Source organism: Lineus longissimus, chromosome 14 (assembly GCF_910592395.1).
Source record: "Lineus longissimus chromosome 14, tnLinLong1.2, whole genome shotgun sequence".
Classification (NCBI taxonomy): Eukaryota; Metazoa; Nemertea; class Pilidiophora; order Heteronemertea; family Lineidae; genus Lineus; species Lineus longissimus.
The window spans coordinates 4,714,183-4,731,150 of record NC_088321.1 but is presented as its reverse complement, the minus strand read 5'-3'; the positions used below and the strand labels follow the sequence as shown (position 1 = coordinate 4,731,150).

At 38.2% G+C, this 16,968-nt stretch overlaps 1 protein-coding gene and 1 long non-coding RNA gene across 2 annotated transcripts in view; both read left to right on the top strand.

Moving 5' to 3' along the window:
- The window catches only part of LOC135498655 (uncharacterized), a 74,840-nt gene that overhangs the window by 31,595 nt on the left and 26,277 nt on the right, over positions 1 to 16,968 (top strand). The window lies entirely within an intron of this gene.
- Positions 171 to 15,765, top strand: LOC135498943 (uncharacterized). The gene is made up of 5 exons (XM_064789476.1): positions 171 to 366; positions 11,334 to 11,444; positions 11,756 to 11,962; positions 12,418 to 12,622; positions 13,223 to 15,765. Exons 1-5 carry the CDS (start codon positions 284 to 286, stop codon positions 13,883 to 13,885), a joined length of 1,269 nt encoding a protein of 422 aa, XP_064645546.1. The 5' UTR covers positions 171 to 283; the 3' UTR covers positions 13,886 to 15,765.

The following is a 16,968-nucleotide window of genomic DNA, read 5'->3' as shown; positions in this document are numbered from 1 at the left end:
GGCGCGACCTAATTTTTACGCGAGCAAGCGACAAAATTTGCATACCGGAATCTGGGTCAAATTGCCGAACTGTCTTCCATGTAGACCACTTACTCGCTCGGCCGAGCTGAGATCACCATACTGCGAAAGTTTGGCGTTTTCAGCAAATATTTAATCCGCGGGCGGCCGTTCGAGTCGGCTGGGAATCGCAATCGACCAACCCAAATTTCCCCGAGTGAACAATCGACGGAGGTCGTCGGTAATATCCGGAGGTTGAACTTACATCGCGGAGCAATATTATGGGATGCAATTACTTCGTACATTATGGGATGTTTCTACATGTTGTACGCGGCGTGGTCGACAGCAACCATTGACAGCAATTGAACAGTAAGTTAAATCTTTTCGAAATATGATTTTAGAATCTAGTGGTCTGAACCATTAAGAGAATGACGTATTCGTTCTTTTGAATACCAAGATTCAATCGATCTGATATTAGAAGATGGTATTGCCTCGGGAACAGCTAGCTGCACTTTGACAGATAGACAAAAATGGGGTTCCTATCCCAGGCCCGATCTCTGATCTGCCGCGTTCGATTCATGTAGCCTAGGCCATGTGAAGTGCATGGTGATCGTGCGCTTTCTTAATTTTGACATCAGTTGATATACGTACCCTCACTTTAAACTGAGGGTTAGAAGCTATTTTTCATAACTGCAAAGACCCGCTAACTATTGAGTTTGATAGATGAACAATATCCTGACTCCTATTCATTCCTGTACATTTGTGTACAATATGCATGCATTCTGTCGTCGAATGACCTGTTTTTGGACTAACAGTGACTTGCTTAGTAGCTACGATGTAGGCCTACACGAATCAACATGCCTCTGGAAGAATTCAAAAACCCGGTGATTGTGCTGAATCGTCCCCATAAATTTATAGCGCCGTGGTATAGTGTATACAATATAGAAGTTACGGACGAGGTTGGCTAGAGGTCAAAGGTTACGTCGATGGACGTGAGATGGAAAACCTAACGCATAAAACGTGGCCCTTTAACTCCATGTGCCCTCATGACCTTTGACCCCAGCAGAAATGTATGCATAAATTTGCTCGAAATACACTACGAACATTCAATTCAGAAGAACCAACCAACAATTCAAACTTTTCCATTAATCTATTTTCAGTTCTGATCTGTTGTTGATAGCAGAAGTGATGAATTTGTTGGTTACTGTAGACCATGAAATTTTCACAGGCCTTTCAATCTGGCAGTTTCACAGGTGCCATAATCTACAAAATTAAGCGTGAATTAAGCGTATATTCGAGCTGAGTCTCACGAAAATATAATGCGTGAATTACTGAAAAACTTCAGTGTCAGTAAAGTAAAAATGCCATGTAGATTTCATCGTCTACAGTATTTCTACAATGAGTTTTTTGAATCAATTCTTAACTATTTTTCTTGTTGTTTTTTTTCAGATCTCATTTGTACATTGATGTGCTGAAATTGGTGGCTGTTACTTCAACCTACCTTCTTTCTTGAAAGCAAGACCTTGCTGAAAGGCAACGTCAACCTCGTTGCCGCGAGGCAATCAAACAAAACTTCTCAAAGTATTTGTTGCAAGGCAACCAAAGTGAACTTCTCAAACAATAAACCCTATGGCAATAGAAAAACCCTCTTGAAGAATTTGTGTCAAGGACACCAGAAAGAAAACTTTTTACCTTGAATTTGCTGTTTGCTACTATTATACTAAAGAAAACCTCTCAAAGAATTTGCCTTGGGGCAACATAAAAACCTCTTGAAGAATTTGTGTCAAGGACACCAGAAAGAAAACTTTTTACCTTGAATTTGCTGTTTGCTACTATTGTACTAAAGAAAACCTCTCAAAGAATTTGCCTTGGGGCAACATAAAAACCTCTTGAAGAATTTGCTGCAAAGCAACTTTTAAGAACTTGATATTTACCATCTGGTAAGCAAAGAAAAGCTGTTTGTATAACTGAACAGCAATTAACTGCAAGGCAACTAAAATCATTTGAAGTGTTTTGTGGTATATCTTAAGAATTTCCCTGAACAGTTGTATGAAGCTGTGAGGCAGGTGAATAGAAATTCTCTTGGAGGTACTAGAACACCTTTTTTAGAAAATATACTAGTAACACGGGGCAACTTGAATAATTTGACATCATCTTGAAAGATAATATTCAGCAACATGGGTGTTGACATCACTCAGTATCGGTGTACTGTTGGTCTTTATGTACCTATCTCGAAATTGAAGAGTCAGCCACCAATATCCGATCACTGTGCTTGTTATAAAATGAATACTGCTCATGAATATCTCGATTTAACAGGTGTCACTTGGAATTCAGATGATGGGGAACTAGACCAGAGAACTATTTGGTTATTTTCTTCAATTTGGTTTGTATCGGCATACATTTATGAATTGCAAGTCTTCTTGCAAAGTAATGACAAATCCTCGACGAAAGAATTAGATGACTACAAAGATGAAAAATGGTTCCAAAAAATATTGGCGAACTATCAAGAAAGACAAAGACATCTTCGAATATCATGGAATGCATCTGTAGATCTTGTTCTATGTGTCTTTTATCAGTTATATTCCTTAAATATTCTGCAGCAATCTAATGATATTGAACTGAATCCTGGCCCATTGAACAAAAATGCTTATCGAAGTATAATGGGTTCATTTCACCAGGGTAGTAATCGCTATTTGGCTGAATCGGCTGGAAAACAGTGCGTCACCAATGCTGCTACTGCCCTCATGTATTCTCTCATTGTCTCCCCCGAGTATTGGCAAACACAAGATATTGATCATATATTAGATGAAGGTGATGCTTGGTATAGAAAGTTGATTTTACAGATTGCTACTGTTGCTGGTTACTTAGCCATTGACCAGCTTCCAAAATATCATTCTTGTTTTGGTGAATACTTCAAGCTTACTACTGTTGGTATTTCTCAGAATATTAGTTTACAGTACAATGAGAATTCCTCTGCCATATCGGTAGGTGATTTCATCTATCAGCTAGAAGAACAGAACACATGTACTTACATCATGATCATTGGCTTTGATGCGTTTGCGGTCAGTAAAATAAACCATGAATATTATATCTTTGATTCTCACAGCCGGGATGAAAGGGGTCATCTTTCACCAGATGGAATGTCCATTTTACTTCAGTTACCAAATTCAACCTGCTTAAAGTCCTACCTATGTGATTATGCAGAAAATATGAAACAAATTATCATTGAAGTAACTTCGCTTAAAGTGAAGAAAATAACTCACGATTGTTTCAGACTTGCTATGAAAAGGCAGAATTCAAAGAATTCTGATGCAGTTTCATGCAGTGTCAAAGAAAGTGACAATATACAAAATGTTACAGAAAATCCTAAAGTTAGCACAACAAATGAATTACTTAACTTTTATCTTGGGGATCAGTCAAAGAAGGCCATCGAGAAAGTGGCTTCCATGGAAAGAGCGAAGACATCTAAAAATGAAATCGTAAGTAGCCATAAAAAGTGCATTGCCCAAAGGACACCATCATTGAAGGTAACCAAATGTAGGAATACTTTACAGAAAATGCTCAAGCGTTCATGCTCTGAACTGACTGATGATCAACCTTGCATACACAGATCAAAAAAAATGAAGATGACCGATAGTAATGCATTTCAAGGAGATTTCAAAATAGATGCAAAAAATTGTGAAATGAAAAGAAAATCAGACCAAAAATGGAAGCAAAGATCGAGAAAAAAAGGAACCATCAAAATAAAGGAAAGATTGGCACAGAAAGACTACCAGCAAAGAGTTCAGCAGGATGAAATTAAAAGAAAACAAAACCAAATGGCAATTAAAAGCTACAGGCAAAATGAAACCTTCAGAAAAGGTGAAAGAATTGTTGACAAAGAACGAAGGAGAAAAACTAGACAAAATGAAACCTTCAGAAAAAGTGAAAGAATTGTTGACAAAGAACGAAGGAAAAAAACAAGGCAAAATGAAACAAAACGCAAAAATGACAGACAGCATGAAAGTCAAAGTAAAAAATCAATAAGAAAGAGTAATGGACATTCAAAAGATGCTGATGGTATACATCATAACTCAAATTTGACTTCATTGCAAACTAAGAAATATGGAATTAATCTTAAAGAGAATTCAGATATATTAAACCAGATAATTTCACCAGGTCCTGTTTATGTGTGTACATGCTGTCACCAAACTTGGTTTAAACATTCCGTAAAGCCTTCAGAAAAATGGCCTAAAAGATTACAATCTGATTTTATTCAAAGTTGCCTCACAGATTTAAGATCCATCGAAGATGAAAGGTGGTTGTGCAATACATGTTTTGACTGCCTTCTTTCTGGCAAAGTACCAAAATTAGCGGTTGTTAATGGCATGAAATTCCCTGAAAGACCCCCTGAGTTAGAGTTATACCAGCTAGAGGAAAGACTAATTGCCTTAAGGATACCTTTCATGCAAATTAGACAGTTGCCGAGAGGTTCACAGTTATCTATTAAAGGATCAGTTGTAAATGTACCTACAGATGTTGAAACAACTGTTAATTCTCTCCCAAGAACTATGGATAAAACATGCACCATACCAATCAAATTAAAAAGAAAACTGTCATATAAGCATGCTGTTACTACTCAAAATGTGAGACCTGCTGCCATTATGACTGCACTTGATTATTTATTGAAAAATAGCTGTTTATATCAAAATGCTAATATATCTGTCTACAGTCATTGGCTTCAAAGTTATGAAGAAATTGAGAATGCAGAATATTTGGAAAAAGCTTCCTCTTCAGAAAACAACCACTCCGATACAACATTTCAAGATGATGATGATAATAAGATGATTGAAGAGATAAATTCACCTGAATTCAAAGCAAATTGCTCAAGTAATGACACGATTGACAACCGTATTGAAGATGACAGTAGCGGAAATCTGGACACCTTGCTGGATGAGCCAGAAATATCGAATGTTGAGGCATATTCTTTTGCACCTGGTGAGAACCAAAGACCACTAAGTCTATTCCAAGATCAAAATTCCGAGTACTTGTCATTTCCAACAATATATTTTGGACAAAGAAGGCCAGATAATAAGGAAAGAAAAGTACCTGTTCATTACAGTGATATTTGCAAATGGGAACTTCGAGCTGTTGATAGACGAGTTGCTACTTCAGTTCCAAATTTGTTTTTTAAGATGAAAAAACTGCAAATAAAACAGTTGAAAGACAAAATTCATCTGGCTATGCGTCGGTGTAAAACTAAGGGAAAAACTTATCATGCTGGAGATCTTCTAAATCCTGTTGTTTTAGAAAAAATTACTAGGCTTGATGAAGGATATCGTATTTTTAGAACAGTTCGAAGTTCACCAACTTATTTTGAAGCAAGAAAAAAGGATTTATTCGCTTTGATAAGACAGTTAGGATTGCCCACATGGTTCATGTCCTTGTCCGCTGCAGAAACAAGATGGCCTGATCTCTTACGCATTTTAGGTAGATTACTGGACAATAAAGTTTATAATGATGAAGAAATTAGTCACTTTGATTGGTTTAAGAAAAATGAATTGATCAAGGCTGATCCTGTAACTTGCGTGCGATATTTCGATCACCGTGTTAATACATTCATCCACACAGTCTTGCTTAGTCCTCATAATCCTGTTGGTAAAATCACAGATTATTTTTACAGGGTTGAGTTTCAGCAACGGGGATCGCCACACATTCATATGGTAATTTGGGTGGAAAATGCACCAGTATTTGAGAAAAATACCCCTGAAGAAATTACAAGCTTTATTGACCAATATGTTTCATGCTCACTCGAAGATTTGTGTGAAGGAAGTTTCATTGATTTACAGTTACATAGGCATACTCGAACATGTCTTGGAAAGGGCAGTGTATGTCGCTTTGGCTTTCCATTACCACCCATGCCTTGCACCAAGATATTGCTGCCATTTGACACTGAGCCTGAAGACTTTGAAAAGTATAAGTTGAACTACAAGAGAATTTGTGATGAACTAGATCTGATACAAGAAGATTCAAACATGACATACTTAGAATTCCTAACTAAATTAGAAATATCTGAAGAGGAATATGACCTAGCAGTAAGGAGCTCCCTTCGTGGTCCAAAAATCTTTCTGAAACGTAGACCTGCAGAGTGTAGAGTCAATGGTTACATAAAATCGCTCATTAACTGTTGGAAAGCAAATCATGACATACAATTTGTCTTAGATGCATTTGCCTGTGCTGTATATGTTGTCTCGTACATCAGTAAATCTGCCAGAGGAATGAGTAACCTTCTTCATAATGCTTGCAAAGAAGCTAAAGAAGGCAACACAAATTTGAGACAACAAGTGCGATATATTGGAAATAAGTTTGTCAATGCTTGCGAAATATCTGCTCAAGAGTCTGCTTATCTCGTACTTCAGCTCCCTCTTACTAAAGCAACCCGAGAAGTAATTTTCATTCCAACTGCACCGCCAGAAGAACGCACATTCTTAATGAAAAGTATGGCTGAATTAGAGAAATTACCAGCAAATTCAACTGATATTCAAACTGGCAATTTGATAACCAGATACTCAAGGAGACCGAAACAACTTGAAAATTGGTGCCTGGCTGATTTTGCTTCAAAAATTGTGATTATTTACCCTAAAAAGTCATTTGAAGATCCTTTTGAAGATAATTTTGACGATGGTTACTTGACAGAAGAAAACGACCATGTGGATTATAAAGCAGATGAATTACTGAATTTCACTTCGAAGGGCATTACTTACAAATTGAAAAAAAATCCTCGTGTCATTCGTTACATTCGATATAACAAAGCAATTGACCTAGAAAATTGCAGCCGCGAGCGCATTCTTCTATTTTTACCGTGGAGAAATGAAAGCAAAGATTTGCTTGGGGGACATGAAACATACTTTGAAAATCACAATGCACACAAGTCTGTCATTGATGCTAAAAGGAAACAGTATGAGCATAATGCAGATATCATAGATGAAGCACAACGAATGGCAGAATCGGACTCCTTTGGTAACATCGCACCAAATGCCATGCATACTGAAGAAACAGATGCTTCACAAACACCAAATGATGATGATAATCTAGCCTTTTTTAATCCTGCTAACATAGACCATCCCGTAAGTACCTATGACATAGGGATAGACCTTGGCCTTCCACCTCAACAAGAATCCTATTCCTTGGAAAATATACCTGGTATGCTGTCTGACACTGAGTATTACTCATTAATCAGAAAATTAAATGAAAGACAACAAACAGTTTTGAAGCACATTTCAAAACATATAAAAACTAGTCATGAAAAGCTTAGGCTCACAGTCCTGTCAGGTGCTGGCACAGGTAAAAGTGTGACCATCAACGCTGTTTATCAAAGTTTACTTCGTATTCTGTCAGGGAAGGCAGGAGATGATCCTGAAGATTGTAGAGTGCTCTTGTTGGCACCAACTGGTACTGCTGCATTCAATATTCATGCTTCAACAATTCACTCAGCTCTGCACATACTACCTAATCAGGGGTTTAAGTTCAAGAAATTGCCCACAAACATCCGTGACAAATTTGTCCAGCGTTACAGAAATTTGACAGTTCTCATAATTGATGAAATTAGTATGGTTGGAAAAAAAATGTTTCAATTGATCTCACTTAGATTGCAAGAAATTACAGGCAGATCTGAACCCTTCGGTGGTATCCACATAATTGCATTTGGTGATTTCTATCAATTAGCTCCTGTTATGGATAAATGGATTTTCTGGAGTGCTGAAGATGAAGAAGAAAAAAAGAAAAAGAAAAAAACTAGTGCTTTAGATGACAGTGCCCTTTCAACTAACCTCTCGACTGACGACGAAAAAAAATCTGATTCCTCTACATGTATAAGTTCAACTAGTTCTAACAAAACGCATGTAGTGGATTATGATGCTCTAGCAACAAACCTCTGGACTGATGACAAACAAAAATGTGTTGGCCATACAACTGACTCTGCTTCTGGTGAGGCTGATTGCTCATGCAACGCTGAGTATGCTACCAACTCAAACAAAGATTTTAAGCTGTTCGAACTCACAGAAATAATGCGACAAAAAGATGACATGGCTTTTGCTATGTTACTAAGTCGTCTAAGAGTTGGACAACACACAGAAGAGGACATAGCGATTCTTAATAGTCGATTGATATCAACTTCTGACCCAGAATACCCACGTAATGCTGTTCATCTATTTTGCACCAATTACGCAGTTCAAAAACATAATCAATTAACATTTGATAAGGCACATTGTGAAAAAACTACTGTTGGTGCTATTGACACTGTTATTGCTGATTTGTCTGAAGAAGTGAAACAGAAAATAATTGACAAAGTACCAGATAATGTTTCTGTAACAGCTGGTCTTGTAGACAAACTGAATGTCGGTGTCGGCCTTAAATACATAATCACTTGCAATGTGAACACTCAAGATGGGTTGACCAATGGTACAATCTGCACTATGAAAAAGATTCAGTATATGGAAAACTTCCGTTACCCAGCTATTTTGTGGGTCCAGTTTGACAATGCTGATGTTGGACAAGCCGTCCGCTCTAAATATAAGTCTCTGCAGAAAAGTTCACCCGATATTTTGACTGAATGGACACCAATTTTTGCAGTTGAACGAACTTTTTACAGGTCTAAAAGCTATATCCCAATCAGAAGAAAACAATTTCCTCTTGCGCTTGGTGCTGGCAAAACTGTGTGGAAAGCTCAAGGAAACACACTGAGCACTGTTGTAGTTGATCTCACATCAAGCAAGACTATTAATCATATACATTATGTGGCATTAAGCAGAGTTGCGAGCTTGGAAGGCTTGTATATTTTAAACTTAAATGATAAAAAAATTGCCGTTAACCAACAAGTCGATAGAGAAATGAATAGATTGAAGCATCAATCTCTACTGAAATTAAACTTCATTCATCCCTGTTCAGTTCCTAACACTTTTATCAAGATATTTTTTCATAATACCAGATCGCTTCATCTTCATTTTCAAGACATTTTGGCTGATAAACATCTAATGATGGGAGACATTTTTCTCTTTGCAGAATCTAGATTGATTCAATCAGATATTGATGAAGATTTTCATGTCCAGAATTTTCACCTTTTCAGAAATGACCAAGAATCATCAGGGAGACGCCCTCCTCATGGTTTGGCATCATATCTTTCTGACAAATTGGCTACTAATGCTACTTTGAATCATTTCTCAGCAAAAGAATTTGAAGCAACACTCATCAGTATAAAACAAGACCAGCAACACTTGCAAATCATTTCTATTTACAAAGCACCAAATTGCTCCTTTGCATATATACTCAGTAAACTTCATTCCATAGCTTCAGAAATAGATTTAACCGCACCGACTATTTTCCTTGGTGATTTTAACTTTGATATTACCAATGATCAAAATGTTGCAGGCTTAAATATGATTTCAAGAATCCTGAACTGTAAACAGTTAGTGAAAGAAGTCACCACCGATTATGGCACTTCCATTGACCTAGTCTTCAGCAACATTCCATCTGTCATTACATCAACTATTGAGAGTATGTGGTCTGATCATAAGATTCTGTTTGTGGCTGTACCAACTCCATCTCATTCAACTTAATCACAACCCTTCCTTTAATCTCCAATTGCATCTCCCATACCCGATTATCAATTTCTGCCACCACATACCCTTCGTCGGAAATCATTGATTCCAACTTTGTAACGATATTAGCCCTGCCATCTGAAGACATTTTTCATTCACTAAAGGGCAATTCTATGCAAAATGATACCTCAGGGCCCCTCAAAAAAGTGCATCAGTTTGATAAATTTTGAAGATGCCTGACATGTCCCCTACACAGTCCACTAAGATTTCCCCATCCCGTAAAAATAAACGGGAAAATAAACAGTGTAAACCCACTTGATCTAATACCAGTGAAAAATCCCAAAATGGGTGCGGTATACAGCACGAGTTCTAGTATGTGCATCAGAGGGTTAAAATAGACTGCTGCCTGACTTTCACAATGGCCATGCTCCTAATACCAGCTATTTGACCGACCTCTAGTGTTTCCGCACAAAATTTAAAAACCTTCAGAAAATCAATTTATGTATCGGAATCTAATGCATGAAAAAAATAGAAACACAGGTCTGCTTTTGAGTTGTATGTATCTATTTGTATAAACAAACTTCACGCATATTCTCCCTGCCACATCAGTATTAGCTTCCAGCACGTATGTAGTGCTATACAACCTGGTCCATGGTGCAGGGTATTAGCAGGGAGATTAATGATTAGCCTGTGTTCTATTTTAGTTCTATTCGAGAAACACTGACCTGAGTGAGAAGGCAAATTCTGCAGAGTGGCCTACCGGAACATGCAGTCAGGGTATCAATAAACAGTTATGCCAGGATGGACAAAATATGTACAGTGGCCAGCGCTTGCTCTTTGATTTATTCTTTACTGACTGATGTTGTCAGTTTGAATTGCGTTCTGTATCTCTCCATGCGCCTGGCTTTGGTCCGACAGTGGCATTGGGTACGGGAGTGGGTAGGTGATATGCCTAATATGTTAGGGCCTTATTTGGAACAGGACCTGCTGTCACTGGTCTCAATGCATTGTGCAAAATAGCGTACTCCAATCAATCTATTGGGGGTTGCATGTAGATAGCAGCAATAAGTCCCTAAATGCAGTTAATTTCGTGTTTAACCTTTAATAAAACTTCAGTAACGTTAGAAATTTAATGTAGCTCAATCATCGTGCCCATTTAACTAATGTATATTACATTTCAACTTTGCCCGCTCCATGGGTATGCTAGTTTGTATAACTTGCAGTCATCAGCTCTGGTTAGGACAGGAAGTGGTGGAGAGATCGGGGGGGGGGGGGGGTATTTTAGGATGGCAGGAGGAACATATTGACATTGTATATTGATACACTTGATGAATGATAAAAAAACTGGAAAGTCATCATGTCATGCTGTACAGAACTTCTGCTCACTGTGTACACATAAGGACAACAAAGAACTGTCAATACTAAAAATGCAGGAGTTGGAAACTATATGGAATACGGATTGTTATTCATGGATGATTTCAACACCACTGCAAGGAAGATCCGCAATGCTGAAAAATACAATAAATACTAGTTGCAGGATCCTGTAAGTCCAACACGAGGAGTTCATTTTCAAGTGCACTTCCCTTTAATCTATTGTACTATTATTACTTACTTACATTTCAGACTCAAATTAATTGTCTACAACTCCATTTATGACTGATTCTGGCTGTACTGTATTTCTTCCCTTCTCTCCATCAAAGATTTATAGCAACTTCCAACTCCTGACAGTACTCAAGCCATGTTGTATTTTCATCATTCCAGCTCTAACTATTGTAAGATGGACACCACTAAGCCAAAGGATAAAAACAAAGAGAGAAGTGATACATCAGACACATTGAAGAAGAAAAAAGATGAGCCATCAGCACACTGCAGGTAAGAGCTGGCTGTAGACATCTGACCACCTCTCCCAATCCCAGCTAATCTGCGAAATGATAATTATTACCATAAATTTGGACCTAAATTGATTACTCTTAGTCTTCTAAGGTATCATCGCAACAAAGCAGACTCCCGATTCACAATACCATCCCCTTTCCCCTTGGCACCTTCATCTCTAAAAACTATAACTGATACACCACCAACTATCACAGCAAGAAAATATTTTCAGAAATTACTCTTTACAACACTACCCATGAAATTCACCCTGTACAATCTGTAGTATGTAATCCTAATTTCTTCTCTTCCAGTACCAAATGGAAAACTGACACACAAAAAAGGCCATTCGATGACAAGTCGGTTCTTGGCTATCTACATAATACCTCGCCGGTGAAACGTTCGAAAGCAAATAACCCTTACTTCGATGCTGAACTCCAGACTGGACCTTCCCAATACTCACGTGTTGTGTGCTTTAACAAACACCACCACCAATTCTTCAAGGAGTCTGAAGAAAAACGGTAAGAGTCCCTATTCTCCTTGAATTATAATGATCAAATAACGACGTTTGTATCATGCTAACACCGTGAAGAACCAGCCACAACCTATCCTCACCTCTACTGACCCCCCCCCCCCAACCCCATTGTGCAACTCCGTTCAATGGCTCTCTCTGCAACACAGCTTACAGTACTGGTCAGAATAGTTATCTCCGATATCATGTACTGTGCAATGTAGAGAACTGCATGCACAACATCTAGGGAAAGCATGCGTGCAGTAAGTCTACACAGTCCTCAGAAAGAGTGCCCACACAGTATGGGGAGAGGATGCACACAATACGAGAAGAGAGGGCACACATAAAAAAGAGTTAACCTGCCACCTTCATTCTTATCGATTACTTCCTTAAAGTTATACCCCCATACAAGATATCAAATTCATTAGCCATTGGATTCCAATTATGTATTTTCATACTTTTCAGAAGCCCAATCAAGCTCATGAATATTGTCACTGCACCAAACTGGCAGGATAAAAGTAAAACTGATATCAAGGTTACGAAAGATACAACCCTAGAAGCAAACAAGAAAACTCTCGCTTTTAAACCACAGCAGCCACCAGTGATACAACCGATAACAACTACGGTTACAGAATTTGTCCGAAATATCCCATCAACAGAAAAAAAAAAGGTAACTTAATGAAACAATTTCAACAGTCCTACACAGTGATAATATATTTAGTAATTTCCAAACCAACTCAAATATACAACATATTGAAGTTGATGTTGTAAAATTCAGATTCACCATGTGAATGCTCAAAATACTGTATGCTGTAAAACCCATCTGCAATCATCTTGAAGTATGAAGTTCGCATGCACCCTATACTGACTCTTACCTTAGCCCACAAGAAACACAAGTTGTGTCAGACACGGAAATTAAAGTAATTAAATCATTTAAATCAAACTACTCTGATACTTCATTGATGAGACTGTTCTATGATAAACAAACAACAAGGAAGGTATTCTGTGATATGTGAAGAACTGAGTCCAAGCCTTCATCCTGATTGACATTACTTTTGAAAGAGAAAACTCTTAACCTGTACTGAAATACTTTACCATTATGTTGGAAGTGATATCCCTTAGGATTATCTAACTAACTTGTAACCCTTAAATCTGCGACTGCAAAATTCTCTTCATTTTGTCTTTCACTTTTCTTCAATGTTAGCTGTATTATTCCAGACAATGTATATTTTAACACCAACTACAACCTATAAACTTTTCACAATTTCAGATCAATCTCACAGCTTATGTCAGCGGTGTCGTCGAAGAGGAATATGAAATAACATTGAGCTACCGCTCAGAACCCACAAAGAATAAAGTGTACGCTATTGCGGACGAGAACACTTCCACGAAACTTACTGCATGGGCAACGATTATCGACAGCATCCAAGTACACAATACTTACAAGTTCGAAAACCTGTCGGTGTCTAACTTTAACATCAAACACTTGCAAACCACCTTCTCCACTATCGTTACGAAGACCAACAGCATGGATAACCCATGTTTGGACTTGCCAACTACCGAAGAATTGACAGAACTCACTCAAGCAAAGTGTGAAACAGTACAGTCCGAAATCGTAATTTCCTGCAACAGCTGCCAAGCCAGTATTGATATTGATGACCTGTATGATGATATGTACAAATGTAACAGCTGTGGGATGCGTCAGTTATCCAATTCAGTAATCAAACAAGTAAAAGTTAAACTCAATTTATCTGACCATGGTGTAAAATACCGTATCAATGCCCGCAACCCAGCATTGTCTGATTTCATGAAATTTCACCAGGCCCCAATGGACACAACAGAAGAAATTGACGGATTCTTCCTCCGAGCTGAGCCCTTCGGGGTAAAATTCAACACCAATCTCATGGCAGTATCATTCAGCACAGAGTCTTAAATCACTTGAAACTTTAATCACTTGCTAAAAACAAGTCTCCCACTGCCAACTTGAATACACGGTGACCAGAAACAATTGCAACCCATAAAGGTACTTGTCACATCCACTCCTGAAAAGGTACATATGCTTCATATTTCATCTATATTGAGCCGCGATGACAATACTCTTCTGAAAGTTTCAATTCCATCAGTTCAACGGTCTTGTCTGGTCACCCTGTACTTATGTAGTATCATTACAAGTTTAACCAAGTTAACTTCTATACTTGATTTATGAGTATTAAGTTATGTCAATCATTCATGTTCGTTTACCCTGTATTGTTCAAACTTTGTAAAGTCTTGTGTGTTAGTAAAAAGACACCACTTCCTACATTATTTCTGTTAATAATTTTACTAGTATTTTTGTTTCTTAATCAATATTTCTATATGTGATTTGCTACATTGAAATTCTGATAACCTGCTGGAGAAAATCCATCCAAATTTGCCATAGGCCTATACAGGGTGTCCCAGAAAAAAGTAAACCAAGATACATCAGTGTATTCCTTGGTTATTGCTAAATATTGGAGAAATCGGAAACCACCATCTGTTGCATGATTCTCTCCTCTTTCGCATGATATCTGATTTGTCTTCATCGATCGTCTAGCACTGAATACCAAAACCAACCTCGTCAAAAATGCTCATACACCACTGACACCTAAATTCACCTGCTGAATTTGTGACAATGAACGACTAAAGCAGAAATCAGAGACCACTAAGACCACCATCTGTCACATAATTATTTCCTCTTTTGCGGGACATCCTGACATTCAATTTTATCTCCATGGATGACCAAGCACTGTCTACTGAGACGCACCATGTCGAAACTGACCTTGCTCCATTTTTGGCGGAGTCAATTTTGCAACACTGAATGGACCAGTACCAATGTCCTATTCAAAGCTTTGCTAACAAATTTAATTTACCTTTAAATCTTCCATTTCAACCTAATGAAACTTCGACGTTTTCATTGACAATTAACTGATGTTGATGTAAAATCATTTCTGACATGGTCAGTTTTGGTAGTCAGTGCTGGGTCATCCATTACGATAAATCAGATATGATGTCAGAGGAGAAAATTATATAACAAATAGTGGTTTTTCATTTTTCCCAGTAACCGAGGAATTTAAGGTGTGACTCAGTTTCCTTTTTTGGAACACCCTCTGTAATAAAACTTGCATTTATCATTTTTACCCTGTTACTACCAGTCCCGATTTCATAAGAATTACAAAATAAACAAAATCATAGAAAATTGCTGAAAGCTCACATCAAGCACTTACAAATAATAGCAATGAGGGAAAATTCCACTTATTTTCATGGTTTTTCCATTTTTTGGTACTTTTGATGAAATCATCACTGGCAGTTGCAAAGTTACCGTATTCTCGCACTTTTAACGGCATGCCATTAGGTGTGAAATTGACAATTTTTTTCCCACTACTTATTAGATCACTTTTACCGCCATGTTGATATGAATAGATTCAGTTGAATAATGTAGACCCTATGATGCACTGAATTTCATACATTTGCCGTCCAGTAACTGATCTTCTCTCTGCATCATTTTGTCCATTCAGCATTCTGATTGCTACCAAAGCAAAATCACTAACTGAAACACCCGTGTGGCCTGAAACAAAGCAACATCAACAATAGTTTTATTAGTCTCCGCCACGGCACGTAGTGGCCGTGAGAGGAGACTCTTGGGTTAGCTAGGAAACTTTCTCGGCAAAATCAACCTCGGCCTAGGGCGCCGATGTGCCTATGCGTGTGTACACGTTGTAGTGCTTGTGGGTGGATTTCAATTGTCGCAATTTTGTCAAGATTTGACACGAAGTTTCGAGAAAACCGCACATTGATAAAATATTATGCTCTTACGTACGGCGAGTTCATTTATTATTCCAAGTCCACGTCGGCAGTACGTCGTTATTCGAGCACTTTGAGCACGGAATACATTGTAGTTTCGTAGATTGTTTTTGCGGCAATGAGCACTCGGAACGTTACTCGCACGTCTTGGTTCCCTCGGCTGTTCCTAGAGGGCAGGAATAGCACGCCTCCTAGGAACAGCCGAGGGAACCAAGACGATGTTCGCACTGACTGCACATGCGCATTCAGAAATGACTGTTCATTTGTTGAAGGTCGCAAAATTTGCAACGAGGTCAGTGTTATAGTAGTTTCGAGAAAACGACGCTGTAATAAAATATTTTGTTGGCATCTAACGACTATTGACTCATTATTTCAAGTCTTTATCGGTAGTATCGGAACGTTACTCGCACGTCTTGGTTCCCTCGGCTGTTCCTAGAGGGCAGGAATAGCACGCCTCCTAGGAACAGCCGAGGGAACCAAGACGATGTTCGCACTGACTGCACATGCGCATTCAGAAATGACTGTTCATTTGTTGAAGGTCGCAAAATTTGCAACGAGGTCAGTGTTATAGTAGTTTCGAGAAAACGACGCTGTAATAAAATATTTTGTTGGCATCTAACGACTATTGACTCATTATTTCAAGTCTTTATCGGTAGTATTAAGTTCTTTGAGCCTTGTTTGTTGACGTTTATTGGCTATTTCACGACAATGCTTCATTTTCCGGTCCGCCATTTTGACAGTCAGGAGTAGCGCTGAAAATCAAACTTCGTCTAGGAATAATCAATCTAGTAAGTGCAAGTACGTTTATCACATTTATTCGGCTGATGACAACAATTAGCAAGGTCTCGTGCACGTTTTCACGTCCCAACACTATGTTTATGCATAATCGACGATGCTTTATCACTGTTTAAACAACGCCTTTAATTATCGGAATTGAAACAATGAAGCCCTGCATCCCAGTCATCAGTCATGCTTTCCGGCGTTGTTCACTTGTTTAATCCAGCAGTGCATGTTGGGAGCTTGGATAAATCATGGCGGCCTGTGTTGTGATTCTTTCAAAACGAGTTCAAACCATGAAAACCTTGCCGTACAAACATTACAAACACCATCCATGCATACGAACATTATAAATCCATCGTCATGATTCTGTGCTGACATCTTAATGTAATATCTGCACTGGTATTAAAGTATTATGAA

What these genes read in the sequence shown, in the direction of transcription:
- LOC135498943 (XM_064789476.1), top strand. Translation starts at nt 284, where the DNA reads ATGCAATTACTTCGTACATTATGGGATGTTTCTACATGTTGTACGCGG. An exon ending in GAGCCATCAGCACACTGCAG is followed by an intron (nt 11,445 to 11,755) that starts GTAAGAGCTGGC and finishes CTTCTCTTCCAG; the next exon opens with TACCAAATGGAAAACTGACA. An exon ending in CATCAACAGAAAAAAAAAAG is followed by an intron (nt 12,623 to 13,222) that starts GTAACTTAATGA and finishes TCACAATTTCAG; the next exon opens with ATCAATCTCACAGCTTATGT.